This window comes from Macaca nemestrina, chromosome 7, assembly GCF_043159975.1.
Source record: "Macaca nemestrina isolate mMacNem1 chromosome 7, mMacNem.hap1, whole genome shotgun sequence".
NCBI classification, from domain to species: Eukaryota; Metazoa; Chordata; class Mammalia; order Primates; family Cercopithecidae; genus Macaca; species Macaca nemestrina.
Genome location: NC_092131.1, coordinates 130,564,838 through 130,585,065, shown reverse-complemented (window position 1 = coordinate 130,585,065; position 20,228 = coordinate 130,564,838). Strand labels below are relative to the sequence as shown.

The window sequence follows — 20,228 nt, the reverse complement described above, 5'->3', positions numbered from 1 at the left end:
TACAGAATGTATTATTTAAATACATTTGTCCCTTGGTGTCCAGTGGGGATTGATATTGATTCCAGGACTCCCCTGCAGATACCAAAATCTGAGGATGTACAAGCCCCTTTTATAAAATGGTGTAGTATTTGTATATAACCTACACACATCCTCCTATACTTTAAATCATTCCTCAATTATAGATGATACTAATACAATGTAAATACTTTGTAAATAGTTGTGCTGTATTGTTTAGGGAATAATGACAAGAAAAAAGTCTATGCATGTCCAATATTGAGGCAACCATCCATGTTTTTTCACAGTATTTTTGATCCACAGTTGGTTGAATCCACAGATGCAGAACTCATGGATATGGCTGACTACACACTGTACTGAGTATTTTTAGGGATGGGTAAACTCGAGTACAGCTCTCTCCTGGCTTTAATGAACTGAAGGTGACAGACTTGCACCTAAATAACTTCTAATGCAAGGAAGAAAGCTATGCCTCTTCTTATTATCATTATTGATAGTTATGCTTGAGATGCTTCATACCTATAATAAAGAAAGAAATAGAAGTGATATAGAGTAAGTGGGTACATAGGCAGTGATATAGAAATTGAGACTGGGAGAAACATCCAGAATATGAGAGAAATACCGTTGCTTCCTCCACGAACCTTTCACATAAAAGATGCTCAAGAAGTATAGTTGTGTTATAATCATTATTGCTGTTGTATTAATGTATTCAGCAGAACTTACTGCTGAAAATAGTTCTTCAGGTTCCTTCAACCTGCTGGGGGTCAGCCTCTAGGGCAGAAGGCACTGTTTGACAGTCCCTGGGAGAGAGGGGATAAGAGCTCGCATTTGCTTAGCACCTGCTCTGGCCAGGCACTGGGCCCCACAGGTAAACTCATTTGGTCTCCTCTAACCCCCGTAGTCCTGGAGGGCCACTCAGGTTCAGATTACAACCCATACTAACAACAGGCATGACTCCTAAGAGGGCTTCTCCTAGTTACGCTGGAGAAATGAATGCATTTACTGTTCTTTCATGCAAAGCCGCCTCCGTACTCCTCAGTCCCATGTTTGGCTACCTGCCCCTGCAACAGTTCTCACATATCACATTGGAGGCTCTGTGTTTTTTACCTTCAGGGCAATGCAGCCGTCACGGTAACTACCGTTTACAGAGCATCCACTGAGGGCCCAGCCCTGTGCTAGGCGCTTTCCCTGAATCATTGTGTTTATCTGCACAGCAGCCAGGGGAGGCAGGCATTGTTTTCTCCATTTTGCTGCTGGAGACAGGGTGTGGAATGACTTGCCCACAGTGACACAGGTAATTAGTGGCTAATTTGGCCTGTCTGATGGAATACCTGGGCTCTTTCTACCATCCCGTGTTACCACCTGTGTCCCTGTTGGTCTCGTACTCTCTTTACCTTCAGAGATGTCTTGCCCAGCACAAAATAGGGTAAGAAAATCATCTTTGCTCTGAGCTATCTAATACTCTCTCAGCCTTAGCTGGAAGCATCTCTCTCTTAAACTTCCACTGACTCATTTCTTACCTTTGTGCGAATCCAAAAAGATGCCTCTTCCTCTGGTCACATTCATCTCCCTGCTGGGAGGACACACTGGATTCCAGCTCCCAGCTGTCACTGTGCAGTGAGTAATCTGCTCAACTGTGGGTGACATCCTTGCAGCCTCTCCACCATTGATTTCTGTGGCACTAAAATTGGTTCCCTTGAACACCCACTCACTTGTCCTTATTCCGCTCCTCTGGGCCCACACTGAATAAGGCACCTGAAGGTCAGTTCTGGAAACCCGGATCACTCTGATGCACAGCAGCACCCGTGAGCACTGTGGTTGGCTTGTTCTTCCGGAAACTTGGCTGATTTTCAAACACAATCCTAGAGGAAGAGAAGCCACCTGATGGCAATATCTAGGGGTGTGAGTCTAAATCATCTCCTAGGGTCATTTCCCCCAGAAGGCCCGAGTCCTTTATTCTTAAGGCTGCTGCTCTGTATTATTTTGGCAGCTGGTGTTGGGGGACAGCCCCATGGAACTCACATCCTGGGAGGCTGATGGGTGGGTCACTGAAGATAGGGTCTTCTAGAGGCTTGACTTCCTGGTGCAAAAAAAGCCCTTTAACATCTAAATGGCTCTAAAACCACCTTTCTGCTTCCTCTGCCTTGGTGACTTGCCTCTTGACTCCTGGAAGAGCTCCTGAATCCATCTGTGAAAAGACCTCTTTCTTTTCACTTTATTGGAACACATTTGTCATTCCTCCCTGTGGCCATATCTCCCATAAGCCTGTGGGGTCCTTCTTTCCTAAAGACTCAGAGCAAACCTGTCAGCTGATTCTCATGCTGGCCTTTAAATTCAGATCTTCAGCACATTGTGGGGAGCAGCAGCAGCAGATCTGGTCAAACCTGCAGCTAACGTATGTGACACTGTGTGCTGCACAGTAGGCAACCAGGGAAGCTTTCGTTTTCATCATCTTAATTTTTATTTCCCTAAGTGGTCAGAGTTTCACCTCTTATCTTCTGTAGACACCAGGTAATTTATTACCCAGAACAGCCCTGGCAGGAATTTCAGTCTTAGAACTTCTAAGAAGACATCTGCACTCAACCTAAACCATTTGCTTGCAGCCTCTTTGAACTTAGCACATGATATCCTTTCTCCCTTTGGCAGGTGATCTAGTGGAACAGGGCGGGTTTTAGGAAAACAGGGCTCTCTTTCCAGCTTGAGGCTGCACACTCCCTTCCGCCCAGCTTGCCTTGGCTCAAGCGGCTCCTTGGTGAACACACACGTTTCTGGTCCTCAGCTGCTGCTCCCTCCCATTTTTCCTCCCTTTAGTTTCAGCTCTCAGGTCGCTCTAGGTAGCCACTGGCTACTGATCTAATTTTCCTAGCTCCCTTTAATTCCCACCCAGATGTGTGGGGATGCCTTGACTTCTTGCATGTGGAAACTCCTAGCCTTTTTGTCTCTATGAATTAATCCAAAGCAGTAGCCTTTATTGACCCATTCGTTAGAGATGCTGAGCAACGAGGCTCTGGACCCACCCATGTGTCACTTCAGCATACCTTCCCGGGATGCCTGTATGTCAGACTCAGAGCTAGTCTCAGGGATCAGGCACACACCACTAAGAAACAGGGAGCGTAGCCCTGGAGAATGAAACTTACTAGTACAGTGCTAATGTGGCAAAGGGGTGTGCAGACTGCCCCCGAGAGTACTAACAGTGGGGAAAGCACATGGGCGCTGGTGTTTATGTTGGGCCTGGAAGTACAGAAGTAGGTAGGGTAGGGTTTCAGGAGGGAGTCTTGCAGCACAAGAGCCCCGTGTGTTTGGGAAATGGTGAGTCATTCGTGATGGTTGGGAAGTGTAGGGTTGTGGGCAGGATACAGGGGGAGGGAGATGAAGACTGGAGTTGAATCTGGGAAGATAGACTGAAACCGGATGATGAAGGATGGAATGTGATATCAAACCAAATGTGCCCTAAAACTGTCTAGGTTTGAACTTTATATTCTCGGCAGAGATGAGCCAGGTGGGTCTTTCAAATACAGAGTAATGACCAGGGCTGTGCTTAGAAAGACAAATCCAGTGGAGAGGGAAGTCAGAAGTGTGTGAGGTTCCTTACTTGGGTACCTGACAGGTGGGGATGTTGTTGGCCACACTAGGAATATGCACTGGGGTGTCTGTCATCACTGAAAAGATTGGACTAGCTATCATAGAGTCATTGTTGTTCTTCCCACAGGCTATGAGAGTCAAGCATATTCAGACTCTAAGAAGCTTCTGCCTTGGCATGAGCTTGATGCTGGTCTGTGCTGATCTAAAATCTTTCTGGGAGTATGTGACTTTTCTGTTCTTGATGGAGACAGTTCAGAGGAATATTTTGTCCCTGAGCTATTTCTGTCCCTCTGGTCTTTGGGGCTTACAGTGTATTTATAAGTGGGCATTTTATGTCCAAATTGAAATGTCTGCATGTTTAGGCATTGAGATTACTGATTTGGTTTCTCTTTTTGACACTGCTTACACAGCAGCATGAAAGGGTAAGAAATGACAAATAAGTCTGCTTCAACTCCACCTCACTGGGTCTGCTGCCCAGGGGAAATCATTGCCCAGAGTTTCCTTTTGATCAATTCAGAAATATATTCTGTGTATATTTTGTACATTTTTAATATACTGTGTACATTTTTTCTTTAAAAAAAAACCACATGCAAATGAAAGCATGTTTAGTGTCCTCAGCTTAGTATATTTACTGTCTTATTCTTTTTCACTTAACTATGTTTTTGAGATCTTTCTATATCAGTATATACACAGCTGCCTCATTCTTTTAAACAGCTTCATGGTACTCCAGTATCTGAATGCGCCATAATTGAACTAGCTCCTTATTTTCCTGTTTAAGGATACTTAGATTGTCTTTCAGATTTACAGTTTACAACCACCACTCAGGTATGCAGAGCACAATTTATTTTTCTATAACTAAATGTGGTTCAGGAGCCTCTGCTTCTTTTGCTGAAGGAAAACTTTGCCAATTCCAGGAGACTCAGATGCTCAGACACTCCGTGTTAAGCATGATCAATTCAGGGTTTATGTTCAACTCAGTTAGGACTCTCTCCTCTCCTCTTCCCAGGAGGTGTGACCTGGATCCCCAGGTGAGGGGCTCCTGTGCAGGCTTGGCAAAGGAAGCAAGCTGTCGGGCATGCTTCAAGCTTCACCTTCCACCCTTGCTGTGGCTGCTGCTGAAATATCTGCATATACCCTCCTTGCCTTTTGTCACCAAGGGCCACATACTCTGTGGAACCACAAAGGGGTGGCCCACCCACTCTCAGGTGGGCCCCTCCACCTTGACGCCTCCCTCCCACATCCTAGTCAGGTGCCATGTTGGACACTGGCTTCCCCATAAAGCATGCAAGTCCCTTCTGTTCTCAGGCCCCTAAACACATCTGGGATTTCTATTGCTCCCCAGCCCAGGCCACTGCATTCTGTCCTAATCTCTGAATACTGCTTTTTGGTTCCTCCCTCATCTGCCTGCTAGTCAAACTCTCCACTCGCCCAGGCTGGAGTGCAGTGGTGTGATCTTGGCTCACTGCAACCTCCACTTCCCTATTCAAGCAATTCTTGTGCCTCAGCCACAAACATATACCCACCACGCCCAGCTAGTTTTTGTATTTTTAGTAGAGATGGGGTTTCACCATGTTGGCCAGGCTGGTCTTGAACTCCTGACCTCAGGAGTTGAACATTTGCCCTCCCAAAGTCCTGGTATTACAGGTATGAGCCACCACACCCAGCCTGCTAGTCAAACTCTTAATTTCCTTGGGTTCAGAAAGGTCATTCCAAGGTGATAACACTTCTTCATAATCTGTAGTATAAGCTCTACATCTACCTGCTGTGCTCCAGACTTTGGCTCTTGACGGATAAAGCTCAGTTTTTCCGATTTAAATAAACCTTTTCGCTGGGCATGGTGGCTCACACCTGTAATCCTAGCACTTTGTGAGGCTGAGGCAGGCGGATCACGAGGTCAGGAGTTCGAGACCAGCCTGGACAACATGGTGGAACCCCATCTCTACTAAAAATACAAAAATTAGCTGTGTGTGGTGGCACGTGCCTGTAATCCCAGCTAATCAGGAGGCTGGGCAGGAGAACTGCATGTCCAGGGACCCGGGAGGTGGAGGTTGCGGTGAGCCGAGATCACACCATTGCACTGCAGCCTGGGCAACATGAGTGAAACTGTCTCAAAAAAAAAAAAAAAAAAAAAGAAACCTTTTCTCTCTTCATTCTGATCTTTGACTCTTCCCTTCTCTGGAGCTATAATCTTCAGTCTCATTCTAGAAGAACTGTGTGGAAAGAAGGAACGACTGAAGTGCACTGGCCAGTTCCTCAGATCACTGTCCTGCTGTGGTTTCAGGTGTCCTGCCAGCTCCCCAGGGCTGCAGTGAGGATCCCCACACTCACGTCTGTGTGTGCTCTTACAAGCACTTGAGAAGGATAATTCCTAGGTATAATTTCTACCACCTAGTATTGTTTTAATGTCTATAAAAATCTTTTTAAAAGATACATGTGGTCATACTAAAGTATTTTGGCAAAAGCATTTCACTTGATAGTCATTGTGAATTACGTCTCCCTCCTCCTCCTCCTAGCTTAAAGTGCCAATGCTTTGTCTCAATGCCAGGAGAAATAGAGGAGTGTCTGTCCACATTTCGGAGGCTGGCACTGAGGCAGCCCTCAGATGCAGGACCTCCACATTTGTAACCAGGACCCTGTGATACTTAGTCTCCAGGAAATTTGCCTCAAAACTTTGCCTTGGGAGTTTAGCCTTGCTATGTAGTAACAGTTCAAATGCAAATGTGGCATAAAGGCTCTCTTTAAGCCACATGGACATTATTCATTAGACATAGTAAAATCCAGTAGTATCTTAGATTTTCTCCGCAGAATCTAGTACGGGGACTTAGATTCCCCGGGGACTTAGATTCCCCGCTAACTTAACAGCCTTCTCCAACAATAAATAGTCTTTCGTCTCATGAGCTTCCTTCCCATCTTCCCTATGGAAGAATTTATTTCTGTTTATGTAGCAGCTCAGCTTAGGTACCAAGATGCAAGTAATGCCACCTTGCGCTCTCTTTTTTTTTTTTTTTTTTTTTGAGACTGGGTCTTGCTCTGTTTCCCAGGCTGGCGTGCAGTGGCATGATCTCAGCTCACTGCCACCTCCGCCTCTCAGTTCAAGCAAATCTTGTGCCTCAGCCTCCCGAGTAGCTGGGACCACAGGTGTGCACCCATCATGCCTGGTTAATTTTTTGTATTTTTAGTAGAGATGGGGTTTTGCTGTGTTGGCCAGGCTGGTCTGGAACTCTGGAACTCCTGGCCTTAAGTGATCCTCCCGCCTCAGCCTCCGAAAGTGCTGGGATTACAGGTGTGAGCCACCATGCTGGCTGAAATGCCACTGCTCTTAATGCTATACAACTCAGGACCTCCAAGGTTAAGCAGCGCAAGGAGACTTTCCACGTGAGCAGGGGTGGCCAGCCTCATTTCCCATTTTTCGTGGAGTTCCGCTTTCCCGTGAGGTTCTCGGGCTCCACTCCTCTGGTTCCTTGAGGGCAGTCCCTGGGGCTGCTGCTCTGTAGGGTGCTGTGGTCCATGTGGGGTTCATGTTAGCACAGCTGAGAGAGGCGGGGCTCCTCAAAGGAACTTGACTGGGCTCTAAGGGAAAACAAGATGGAAATAAACATGGAGAGCCTAAGAAACACAAACAGCCTGGCTGTGGAGGGCAGGGCTGTCACTCTGCCCACTCCCCTCCGTCCTGGAAACTGAGAGGTAGGAAGCCCCGCTCTAGCTGCAGGCTGCTGACAGCTTTGCCTGGGTGGCTTTCCAGCTCTGACAGCTCTTGAGCTCTTAATTCTTCTCTCCTTTTGAAAATGAAGGCTGAGTCTCAGCCCCTGCTGGGTCCCCCTCCATTCTAAGGACCTGTCTCTTCTCTAGGTGTTTGATACCAGAAATGCTCTCACACAATAGATGAGACTTTTATTCCTATGTAGAAGGAGGTGGCTTTGTCCTCAGGGCTGTAATAATTTAACAGTCTTTTAATAAGATGTAATATTTCATATAACAGAAATTAAACAGGCACAATAATGCTGAGGGGAGATTTTTCTCGCTTTGGCAATAGTGGTTTGAGCCATTCGTTTGTTATTTCAGCTTTTCTAGGGTCAATTAACTGAGCACCTATTATGTGCTAGTTATTGTAGTAGGCTATAGGGACATGAGAAATAGGACATAGTCCCTGCCCTGAAGGAGCCTGCAGTCTGGTAAACTGAGGCAGATATGCAAACAATAAGCATAATAAAAGATTGTGCCGTGACAGTTACATGAAGCCCAGTGGAAGGACAAAAGAGAAGGGCATCAATTCTTTGAAGGAGAGGGTTGGAGGGCAGTTTGGACCAGGAAAAACTTCATTGACACCAAAATGCTTCAGCTGAGTCCTGAAGGGTGACTAGGTCATTATTTTGGGAAACAGTGCTGGAGAAAGCAGTTGAGGAGGAGGAAACAGCATAGGTCAAAGCATGGAGAATAAAGTCCCTTGGCCTATTGAGGAGCTGCAAGGAGTGTGGTGTAGGTGGTCCATGCAGGGCCAGGGCTGACAAGAGATACCACAGGCGCCAGGCTGTATAGGTTGAGTGGATAAGCCAAGGAGTTTGGATGGAATGCAGAGGTAAGGGGTGAGTGGAAGAGCCAGCCGTCTTCAGGGGATGGTGGTACTTGGGAGTAAGACAGAGCAGTGGTTCTTGCTGTGGCCTACAGACCAAGAGCATCGGCATCACCTGAGAACTTGTTCAAAATGCAGATTCTCAGGCCCTGCCCTAGACCTCTTGAATCGGAGTTTTTGCAGGTGGGACTTAACAGTCTGTTGTAACAAGTCTTCTAACTGAGTCTGATGCTTGTTCAAGTTTAAGGACTACTGAGACAGAGAATATGGGAGGAGCTGGAGGGCATCAGTTTTGTGGAGGAAAGATGGTCAATTCAGACTTGAGTGTGTTGACTTTGAAGTGACACGTGGAGGTAGCAAAGTGGAGTCCCAGGACCCACTGCTTCGGCTTCACCTGGGAGCTTGTTACAAATGAACCAGAGGCCTACCCCAGACCCACTGAAGCAGAAGCTGGATTTTAATGAGACCCCCGGGTGACTTATGTGCACTTTTCAGGCTCTAGTCTGGAGGTTAGCTAGGCACATGGGGTTGATGCTCAGGAGAGGGATCTCAGCAGGAAACGGAAAGGTAGGAGTTGTCAGTTCTAGGTGATGATTGCAGATAACACATCTCCAGGGTGAGTATGTAGGAAGGGAGACTGGATGGAGTGACTTTGTTTGAGTCATCACACTGACTGCTTAGCATTAACTTTGTGGAGCTATGGAAGATCATGCATGAGCCCTGGATGGCAGCCAGCCTGTTGTAAGGAAAGAATGCTGTTTGCAGCCATTATCTCAACAACTATTAAAGCAACAGCAATTTTCCCAGACACCCATTGGATGAACTGGGCCTGGAACCTGGTCTTAGAACCCTTACTGTGCACTGTCATGTTCTTCTCATAGAACCCTACTTTATGGTGGGGTGGGGGCGGGGGGTGAGTTCCATTTACTTATGTTGTCAGGGCTGGAAATGTGAACAAGTAGAAAAAAAATATCACACATGATGCTCAATAGGCGCTCATAGAAGTTGCTCAATAAAGGTTTGTTAAATATTGTTGAAACAAATGATTAAAAATTGCTTTCAGATTAAAAAAATACATTTCTATCAGTAACTTCAATTTGACTTTACAACATCCTTGTAAGTAAACATGCTTTCATTAAAAAAGCTTTATGGAGATATAACTTACATACCATAAAATTCATCATTTAAAAATACTATATAACTCAATAGTTTTGGTATATTTACAAGGTTGCGTGACTATCGTGACTATCTAATTGCAGAACGGTTCCATCATCCTAAAAAGACACTCCATCCCTTTGGCAGTCGCTCTCTTTTCCCCTCTCTCCCCAACCCCTGGAAACCACTCTCTGTCTCTATGGATTTGCCTATTCTGGACATTCTATAGAAATGGAATCATGTGTGTCCGGCTTCTTTCACTTAGAATGTTTTGCAGGTTTATCTATGTTACAGTATATATCAGCACTTCACCTCTCCTATGGCTGAATAATAATCCACTCTATAGATATACCAATGTTTTATTTATCTGTACATCAGTTGATAGGCATTTGGGTTGTTTCTGCAGTTTGGCTATTATGAATGAGGTAACTATGAACATTCATGTATAAGTTTATATATAAATGTATGTTTTCATTTCTCTTGGGCATAGAACTGGAATTGCTAGGTCCTGTGGTAGCACTACATGTAGTATTTTGAGGAGCTTTCAGGTAGTTTTCCAAAGTGACTATGCCATTTTACCTTCCCACTAGGAATATATGAGGTTACCAATTTATCTTTCCCAACACACTATTACCTGTCTTTTTTGAGTATAGCTATCCTAGTGAATGTGAAATGGTCATACTCTCATTTTACAGGTAAGAAAACTAAAGGTGCTTTATTTGCCAAAGTTGGTAGAGCTATTAAATAGCCAAACTAGAGGTTTTCTTACGTAAAGGCAAATACTTGTATGATGCATACTCTGTGTGAAGCATTAGGTATTTTGCTCTAAAGTCATTTAATCTTTGCAACTATCTGTAACAAAGGTACTATTATTGTGTTTATTTGTAAATGAACACAAGGCCAGAACTGGGCTTGGAGTGCAGCTAGAGAGGTTCTTAGGGTGCAACATTTCAGAAGACATTACTCTCAGGTTCCTACCAGCACTTCCACGACCCTGACTGTTATCTCTTTAAATATTGCGTCCTAGGTGCTTCACTGGCCTCATCATAATCCTGGTCCTGTTTGAAAAAAATGAGGCATACAAAGATTGGGTAACTTACCTGAAGTTTCCAAACTAGCAAGTAGCAGAGCTGGGATTCAAACCCCAGAAAGCTGGCCTCAGGGTCCATGTGGTGAACCACTAGCCTACACTGACTCCCACGTTTCTGGTCTGCAAACTGTGCCTTTTCCATTTCTTTCTCAAGACATAACTTTCAGAAATTAGCCAGTGCTTTGACAAGTGGAGCACCCAAAGTAAAATCCCAGAGATGGGTGCTGGGGAGACCAAGCAGAACTACTCAGCAGCTCCCCCAGGCACCTACCTGGGGGAGTTTACTGGCCACACAGATCCCATCGCCACATCTGTACTTATTATCACAACTCTGCATAAATCTGCCCAGTTCTGTGGAGGCCCCCCTGCAAGCGGCCAGATGGACTCTGTCCTGTTGGAGAAGAGGCCATTCAGACCCATCAGGATTATTAGCTCTAACCAGCTGTAAGGAAAACAAACGTTCTCCTGGCCAAGCCAGAATGAATCCGCCACTTGTCCAAATGTTCTGAGTCAAATACTCAGAAATCAGATCCCTCATAAACACACCCGATTTGGTTGCTCATTCTCTTTGGTCTTTTAGAATTAACTGGTCATTTGCATTCATTTCATCACCTTTCCAATGATGTTGCTGTGTCAGTGGGTTTTGAATGGTTCTCCAATTTAGGCAGAGCTTCCCACAAGGCAATATTAATACAAAAATATACATTGGTGCTTGTATATGTTACTCCCCTCAGGGGTGATGGTAGCCTTTGGGAAGATGCTTACACAAGTCATCAGCCAACAGCAGGTTCTTCTTCTGCTCCCCAAGAGGAAGCTCGAGTCAGTTTTGGTTCATCAGTGCTCACTGAGTGAGTTCCAGCAGGGCAGCCTGTCCCGGGCCAGCAGATCTTTTGTATCTGCCTCCAACTCAGAGGTTTTTGGTTTGAATTTCGTTGCCATTTTTCCTTCATTAAAAACAATAATTTGCAGTGTTGAATTTTCACCCTTTTGTTTGGAATTTCTATTTTATTCTTTGACTGATTATCAAAGCTGTGGGTCTGTGGACCAGCAGCATTGGCATCTCCCGGGAGCTTGTTGGAAATGCAGACTCTCAGGCCGCACCCTAGATGTCCTAGATCCAGAATTTGCGGCTTAACAAGATCCCAGGTGATGCCTGTGAACACTCAAGTTTGAGAAGTGCTGTTCCACATGCCCATTTCTCTGTTACCTTCAGCTAGGGTCTCCATCCAGTACTTACTTTGAAGCTAGAATTTTTTGGTAGGCTTTCAGATCTTAAAAAAACACACACATATGCAGAAATTCTTTCCTTTGGCTTTGCATGATGTAATTCATTTTACCTGGCCTGCCACAAGAAAGAAAAAGGCAAATTACATCCAAGTTTTATATATATGTGTGTGTGTGTGTGTGTGTGTGGATATATATATATATATGACTAACTTAATTGCATCTCTTAAAGCCCCCATCATTAACAGAGTCCCAAGTGTTGCCAAGATTAATTGAGAAAGACCTAAATGCAAAATAAACACTGTGGCGTGGTTTAATTCCGTATCAGCTAAGAATGAAGTTGCAATTAGTAATAAAGATGTTAATAATTAGTTGTGGTCTATTAAATTTTATGTTCAGTGATTATGTGGAGAGTGAAGAAAGAATTTTCTCATGAGGGCAGAAATCAATGTTTCACCTTGATTGCTATTTTAATGTGCTTATTTTAATGGGGCCATCCTGTAGAAACCCTTGGGCACATTTCCAATTTTATGTAAATGTAGAATTAATTATTATGGAAGTGTATAATTTTAGAGTTGGAGCGACCTTGGCGGTCATTTAATCCAGCTCAGTCATCTTAAAAGTAAGTAAGAGTTAGTTGACTTACTTAAGTCCTTCCACAGAGATTTGGAACCTGCGCTCCTCAACTCTAATGCCAGTGAAGGTGAAATCTTTTCTGATCCCTCCAGACAGAAGTGCTTTTTCTTACCCCAGAATTTCCCAAAGCAACATTTATTGCATGGCCTCTAAGGCGCTTACCCCACCCTGCATTGTGATCTAGTTGCTTTCAGTTGTAAGGTTGGGGTCTTGAAAACTATGGATGATTAATTTTTGAATAGTTGCACAATAAGTATACATGCAGTGGTGTTCTGGAGCTGGTTTTTACCTGCTCACCAGAGCTCAATGTGTCTTCACATTGGTAGCTTGATGTCAGCCATGTTGGAAGTATTTACACCATAGGAGTGGGCAAATGCTACAAATCAGGGCTTCTACCCTGTCCTGCCCCTTCCCCCCACCCCATCCCACCACAGGGCAGTGGGTCTTTACAAAAACCTAAAGATCTAAACCAGGCTTGTCCAACCCATGGCCCATGGGCCTCATGTGGCCCAGGATGACTTTGAATGCAGCCCGACACAAATTCATAAACTTTCTTAAAATATCATGAGATTTTTTTTGCAATGTATTTTTTAGCTCATCAGCTGTTGTTAGTGTATTTTTTTGTGTGACCCGAGACAATTCTTCTTCTAAACCGATGTGAAGATGGCCATTTACCCATTGCTTAGCATGGGCTGCTTCAAGAGTGATGGAGGAGCCAAGTGTTTAATGCCCTTGGGTATTTTCAGGATTAAAATCAGTGCAAGTGAGGCCTTAGGACTGCACTAGACTTTGGTTGCTTATCTAAGGTCCATTACCTAGAAGAGCTCTTTGAGTATGAATGGTGAAGGAAACAGGGTCTGAAATACTACAGTTAGTTGAATGAGCAAAAAGTACATTATTAGAAAAAAAAAAAAAAAAGGTGAACAGGAAAGTTACTGTAACTGAAATTGCAATCATATGTTTATACTTCTCCAAAAACCTTCAGTGGCTCCAGGTGACCTACAAAAATGCCCAGACTCTTTACATAAAAATTACACGCTGACCACAGTTTATTGTTCTAATCTCATTTCCAACCACTTGCATCATCCACTGTTCGTCCTCTGTTGATTCCCTCTTTCATTCTATTTTCCAGCCTTTATGGAGACTCTGTTCCAGCTTCCACGATGGTCCCTTCTAAAATGTGCTCCCCCTACTTCCCAGGTCTACCATAGACCCTTTCCCAAGCTTCCGTTCCTACCTGGTCATCTCTACCATGGACCAGAGCTTCTGAGTTAACACGAAATTCATCCGACTCTGATCATCTCCTCTCTTGTCTATCTCTCTTTAGGAGCAGGACCCGCGGTCCCATCGGCCCTGGCAAGTACGGCTATGGTAAGGCCCCATATATCTTACCACTGCAGACAGACACTGCACACACGCCACAGAGGCTCCGGAGACAGAAGCCCTCATCCCGGCATTCCAGGTCCCAGGGGGCATCTTCTGCTAGGCATGGCTACAGCTCACCAGCCCACCAGGTCCCCCAACATGGGCCTTTGTACCAAAGTGACAGTGGCCCTCGCTCTGGACTGCAGGCTGCAGAGGCCTCCATCTACCAGCTGCCTTTGACTCACGATCAAGGCTTCCCTGCAGCTTCAAGTCTCTTTCACAGCCCGGAAACAAGCAACAACCACGGTGTGGGGACTCATGGGGCGACGCAGAGCTTCTCCCAGCCTGCCCGATCTACAGCAATCTCATGCATCGGGGCCTATCGGCAATACAAGCTGTGCAACACCAACGTGAGTACACACAACCCATACTGGGCCTGGAAACAGCTGCACCTTGTTTTTCTATCATTTGGCACTAAGCATGGTGAAGACAGCAAACATATAGTGTCTGGGCCATGTTACCACACCTTTTAATCTTCCTCCTTTCTCTTTTCTTTCCATGTATTCTCCCACATAGTTTTCCTTTTTTAAAGTTATTGCTTTAGTAACTTATACACTGCTTCTTGAATTGCTTGTTGACAGTCGCTTAATGGTGGTGTTAATTATTAATAGCTATTGCTGCAAAACAACCCCCAAATTCTCAGTGACTCATGTTAACAATATTTATTCTTTGCTCAAGGGCAATATATAAGTTTCCCGGAGGTTCTCTGCTATTCCAGGTGTAAACTCTAGGTATTGTAGCATGAAGAAGTCTGAGAGTGAAATTGTAAAGAGTCTCCCCTTCGGGGAAGAGCTGGGACAACTGGGGTGACGGATGGTGCACAGAGGCCTCTGGGCAGCAGTAAGTTCCTAACCGGTGTGAAAGTATGTTGTTATTTTAAGGACTTGTATAGCTGTACTCATGCATATATATATATATATATATATAGGTATACCCACTTTGGATATCAGTTCAGTAAATATTTATTGATTTTATCTTCATGCATTTAAATAATATCTACCATTATAAAAAACTCATAAGCCAGGCCTTGTGCTCAGCACTTTTTTTGTTTTTGTTTTTTTTTTTGAGATGGAGTCTTGCTCTATCACCCAGGCTGGAGTGTAGTGGCGCAATCTCGTCTCACTGCAACCTCCGCCTCCTGGGTTCAAGTGATTTTCCTGCCTCAGCCTCCCGAATAGCTGGGACTACTGGTGTGTACCACCACACCCAGCTAATTTTTCTATTTTTTCAGTAGAGATGGGGTTTCACTATGTTGGCCAAGATGGTCTTGATCTCTTTACTTTGTGATCTGCCCACCTCTGCCTCCCAAAGTGCTGGGATTACAGGTGTGAGCCACTGCACCTGGCCTGTGCTCAGCACTTTTTCTACTTACTCCACTTAATCTCCTTCACCATGAGTTTGCTCTTCTCTTCATTTTATAGTTGCAAAGAGAGGTCAAATAACTTGCTGAAGATGCCACAACTAGTGAGTAGTAGAACAAACTATCAATGTTAACTGTATTTGATGACCAAAGGAATTTTTAAAAATATCAGTTTAAAGACTGTGTATTAAAGAGAAATGAACGAGAGGATGTTAAGAGGTTAAATTTCTGAGTCGCGATATTTTTCATTAATAATTTAATCTGCCTTAATACTCTGTTGCTGGGTAACAGGACAGCTGTTCTATATTAGCTTCGATTTCCTCATTAAAAATATGTTTCCTGCTATAGAGTCCATAGAAATGACTTAATTTGTGATCTTAATAATTTCATTGAATGCCTGGGTTGCTTTTTAGCTTATTCTTCCACTGTCGGACTTCAGGAATCATTAATTTTAAAAAGCAGTAATTTTTCTAAGGCCATTGCTGATCAGTCAACCAGTAAGTCTTCACTGAGCATCATTGCTTGTCTTGTAACAGGGTAGGTGTCATGGAGAATAACAGAGAAAAGTTGTGGTATCTACCTCCTAGCATTGCTTTGAGGATCAAATGAGGTGATGGTAGGAAAGTACTTTGTAAATCAAAAAGTAAAAAATTGCTTGGTTTCGTGGTCAGACATGCCCTTGTTCCTGAATATCTATTGCTGTTCTTTTAAAACAAAATGAACTCATTTGTAATATAGAACACTTTCTCCCATTGACTAATATATCTCTTAGTTTTGAAGACCAAGCAAACCATGGGGAGAAAGTAAAAGAGGGGGCATTTGGCATCCATGTGGAGCTGATGCCCGCCTAGCATTCCTTGCATTTAACTTACTTTTGTAAAGCATGCCCCTTTTGCCAGACCTGTGCTGCCAACAGCAGGGTTGTTCTCCCCATGTAGAAGCTGTGCTTCCCTGGATGCTGGGGTAATGGCACCACTGAGGAGACTGAATGGCGAGGAATCCTAGAAACTTCTTGTGAGGTCATGGTGTCTTCTGGCATTGTGGAAGAAGGTAAAATAAAGCCCCCAACCCAGGCCAAAGAAGTACATGTTGACATGGGATTGTATAGGTGTAGTTCCCTTCTCTTCCCTGTGACATGTGCATAGTGTCCTCCCCAGTGCACCCCACTGTCCCAAGTCCACATCCTGCTTACCCTTATTGAGAGATGTTATTCCTTAGAGGTTCCATTATTGCGTATATTTTTTTCATAAGCCCATGGCTTCTTGTGACTTGGGCCACACCCCCATGATCTCTTTAAAATTTTCCCTGTCAGAGGTCCCCAAGACCATTCCTGGGTTTGATGATTTCCTAGGAGGACTCATAAGACTCAGCGTATAGTCACACTCACAGTTACGACTTATTACAGCCAAAGGATTGAATAAACAAAGCAAAATCACTAAAGGAAAGGCACATAGGCCGAAGAGCATAGGAAACTAGGCATAAGCTTTCCAGAATCACAATGGAACCACACAGGACTTGCTTAATTCCTCTGCAATGACTTGTTACAACATGTAAAAGTTGTCTACCAGAGAAGCCCCCACTGTGCCCAGGGTTTTTACTGAGGGCTGGTCACATAGGCACCCTTTGCCTGCCACATATCAAAATTCCAGACTCCCAAAAAGAAATCAGGTATTTAACATAAGCTATATTTAGGCACCGTGAGCCACTCCTATCATTTAGGGAGTGCTGAGAACTGCCCTGAGATTCAAGTTCCCAGATGCCAGCCATGGACCAGCCTTGCAAACAGGCCTTTCTAAGGGGAGTAGTCTCAGTTCAGCTATATTGCTTTTTTTATATACTCCCCAGATGGACCCATATGCCCCAGCATCTCAGCATCAATGACCTCATGTAGACATTTCTTTGTCCTCCCTGATGTCCAGCATCAAGAGAGGACATGAATGCCCCAATTATGTAAGTATTCCTACTCAAAGAGGAAAAGATATACAGATGCCAAGCTTTGACACAGAGGAGCTGAGTTTCCTTGGGCAAGTCACTTAACACCCTGAGGACCATCTGTAAAGTGGGCTAATAATCCTTACCCTGTAGGGTTGATGTCAGGTTCAGACAAGATGGCATATCGAAGAGCTGGCATGGCAGCCACACATGGAAGGCATGGTGCTGACACATTGTTAGGAAATAAATGTGACTGGCATACCCCTCTTTAGATAGGAATGAAGTAAGGTCTCCCCATATCTGAACATCTTCCAGGTTCTCAGTGGTAACTGAAGAAATGCGTGGATGAAATGATCAGACTTGCTCAGAGTTGTCCTCAGTCCCGTGTTAGCTGCGATTGAGGCTCCTTTACCTTTACACAGTGACAAAACAAGATTGCCAAGAGACCCAACAATTCAGCTGTGATTTAGTTTCAGTGTTATCAGCCTTGGGTCATGGTGACTTTAAAGTGATAAGAGTGAAATTATAGATAACCAACTTCATGATAGTGAATTATTTACATCTTCCGATGTGCACGTTTAATATTAAGACCTATCTTATGGTGTGATCTAGGAATTTTAAGCATTCCAGCATGTCTCTGAGATTGTTCAATTCATACAAGATTTCTGAATGTAGACTTTAAAGATAAGGAAATATTATTATTATTATTATTTTTGCCTACAATGTGTATGAGAAAGTTCAGGTGACACATCCTAGTACAGATGGAGAATCTATGGTCTCTTCCAGCACCAATCTCAAACATCAGCTAGTGCAACACTCCTTCAGCAGACTGTATGTGGTGGACTGTGGTGGACGCAAGACTCAATCTGGTCCAAAGTCTTTTTTTTTTTTTTTTTTTTTTTTGAGATAGAGTCTCACTCTGTCGCCCAGGCTGGAGTGCAGTGGTGCAGTCTCAGCTCACTACAACCTCTGCTTCCTGGGTTCAAGCCATTCTTCCACCTCACCCTCCCAAGTAGTTGGAATTACAGGCGCATGCCGCCATACCCAGCTGATTTTTGTATTTTTAGTAGAGACAGGGTTTCACCATCTTGGCCAGGCTGGTCTCCAGCTCCTGACCTCAGGTGATCTGCCCACCTCGGCCTCCCAAAGTACTATGGTAACTATGAACCACTGCACCCGGCCTTGTTTTGTGTGTGTGTGTGTGTTTGTTTGTTTTGTTTTTTGTGTTTTGTGTTTTGAGACAGAGTCTCGCTCTGTTGCACAGGTTGGAGTGCAGTGGCGCAAAGTCTTTTAAGTACTCCCAAGAGAAGGCTTTTGCTTGGAGTCCATAAGCATAACATTGATATTGATTGCGTGGGGTGAGGTGTTAGGCTATGGTTGGAGACACTGAGATGGGAGCAGACTCTTGCCTTATGCAGCTCGAGTCCAGTAAGAGGGATAGACTCATAAAAAGGCATTAACAGTGTAGATCATATGTGCCATTGCACATGCCACATAGGTCCTTTCAAATCCCCACACAGTGGCAATTAACTTGGCTTGGGTGGAATTCGGGTGCGGATTATCCAGGCGAGGGAGGATGCTTTAGGAAGAGCAAGTGACAGGGGTCCTAGAGGCCCTTTGCAGTCCAGTAAGTGCTGAGAAGCAAGAAGGAGGCACTCAAGGACCTCTTGGTGGAATCAGATGTGTTTCTAGTGAGTGAAGACTTCACCTGCAAGTTTGTCTTCAGCAGTGAAGGGGCAACACAGAGCAGAAGCCATGATTAATCCGCAACCCTGCACTTTCTCAATGAGGGCTAAAAGTAATAGGAACTCAAGTAACAGAGTGAACAGTTAAGTTCCTTCTTCATGGAAGCTCATTGAATTCCAAGACTTGATAGCTAGAGTTTTTATAGGGATTGCAACAGAGGAAGGAGAAATCAAACCTCAATTCCTCTGGTGCCTGAGGGGATGCAGTTAAAAAAAAAACAGCCCTTTTCTGGCCAGGTTCAGTTGGGCTTAATTGGCTCATGCCTGTAATCCCAGCACTGTGAGAGGCCGTGGTGGGAGGATTGCTTGAGGCCAGAGGCCAGGAGTTCAAGATCAGCCTGGGGAACATAGTGAGACCTTATCTCTACAAAAAATTTAAAGAATAGCTGAGGTTGATGGTGTGTACCTGTGGTCCCAGTTACTCAAGAGGCTTGAGGCAGGAGGATTGTTTGAGCCCAGGAGTTGGAGGATGCATTGAACTAGGATCACACCACTGTACTCCAGCCTAGGGGGCAGAGCAATACCTTGTCTCTAAAACAACAACAACAAAAATCCTTTTTGCCTTTGCCTGGAGGCTTAGGTGTCTCTCTTCCCACTTTCTCTTAGGTACTCCGAATTCGACACTTTCTCCTAGGCACTCTGAATGCAACATTTTCTCCCTGGAGAGGAGACTGATTGATACTCTGACCTCTTCTGGAGGAGGGAGGCTGTAGTGCAAGGCAGGGACAAAATTATGAGTTTTTAAGGGGCTTTGCTGCCAAAGGAGGTGTGATCCTGAGTTTAGACAGAGTGCACTTAACATTATGAGGGAGAAACTCCTGGGGCTAAAAGCAACTTACAGCAAACGAGAGTTGTGGTATCAATGACTCTCCAGTGAATTTCCCTGGGGTAGGACTGGCTTTTGACAATGGATTTATCCATATGTAGTTGTTTCTGCCCCAAAGTAAGTGCAAATAAGGGGAAGATGTTGGCCAAATCTCAAATCTAGCTGGGTGTGCTCTGCAAGCAGATTCTAATTCTACTCCATCTCTAGTCTGATATTGAATGAAAGAGTAGCTAACAACTTTCTGACTGCAATTTTAAGCAAAAACTTAGTAAATGAGCCAAGTAAGAATCGAGTACAGTTCTGTAACGTGTAAAGCTTGCCAGGAACCATGAGGCCAGTTACTGGATGGACAGACTGGGGGTTTCAACGCTAGTTTCCCTTATCATGAGCTTATCACTAGCCTCCTCATCTAGGAAATATGTGCAAGAATCAGTGCTTTTTGCAGCATTTTTCTTTCTGTCTTCTCAGACCATTTGGAATTTCCATAGAAAATTCTCTTAATTTTTCATATATATATATTTATACACACACACACTCATATGAATCACACACATATGTATATTTAAACATGTATACATGTGTATACACACACCACACACACATATGTATACATAAACCTGTGTGTGTGTATATATATATACACAAATGTGTATATATATATACACACAAAT

At 44.2% G+C, this 20,228-nt stretch overlaps 1 protein-coding gene and 1 long non-coding RNA gene across 2 annotated transcripts in view; one reads left to right on the top strand and one right to left on the bottom strand.

The window, feature by feature from the left end:
• LOC105487604 (thrombospondin type 1 domain containing 4) overlaps positions 1-20,228 on the top strand; it is a 688,191-nt gene that overhangs the window by 114,101 nt on the left and 553,862 nt on the right. The window contains exon 5 of the mRNA XM_011751093.2: positions 13,597-14,044. Within this exon, the coding sequence (XP_011749395.2) occupies positions 13,597-14,044 (448 nt within the window). The remainder of the gene's footprint in view (positions 1-13,596; positions 14,045-20,228) is intronic.
• Positions 10,254-12,377, bottom strand: LOC139364434 (uncharacterized). Its single transcript, XR_011626391.1, has 4 exons — positions 12,280-12,377; positions 11,647-11,751; positions 11,175-11,353; positions 10,254-10,377 (listed from the first exon to the last, which is right to left on the bottom strand). It is a non-coding gene; the product is annotated as an uncharacterized lncRNA (long non-coding RNA).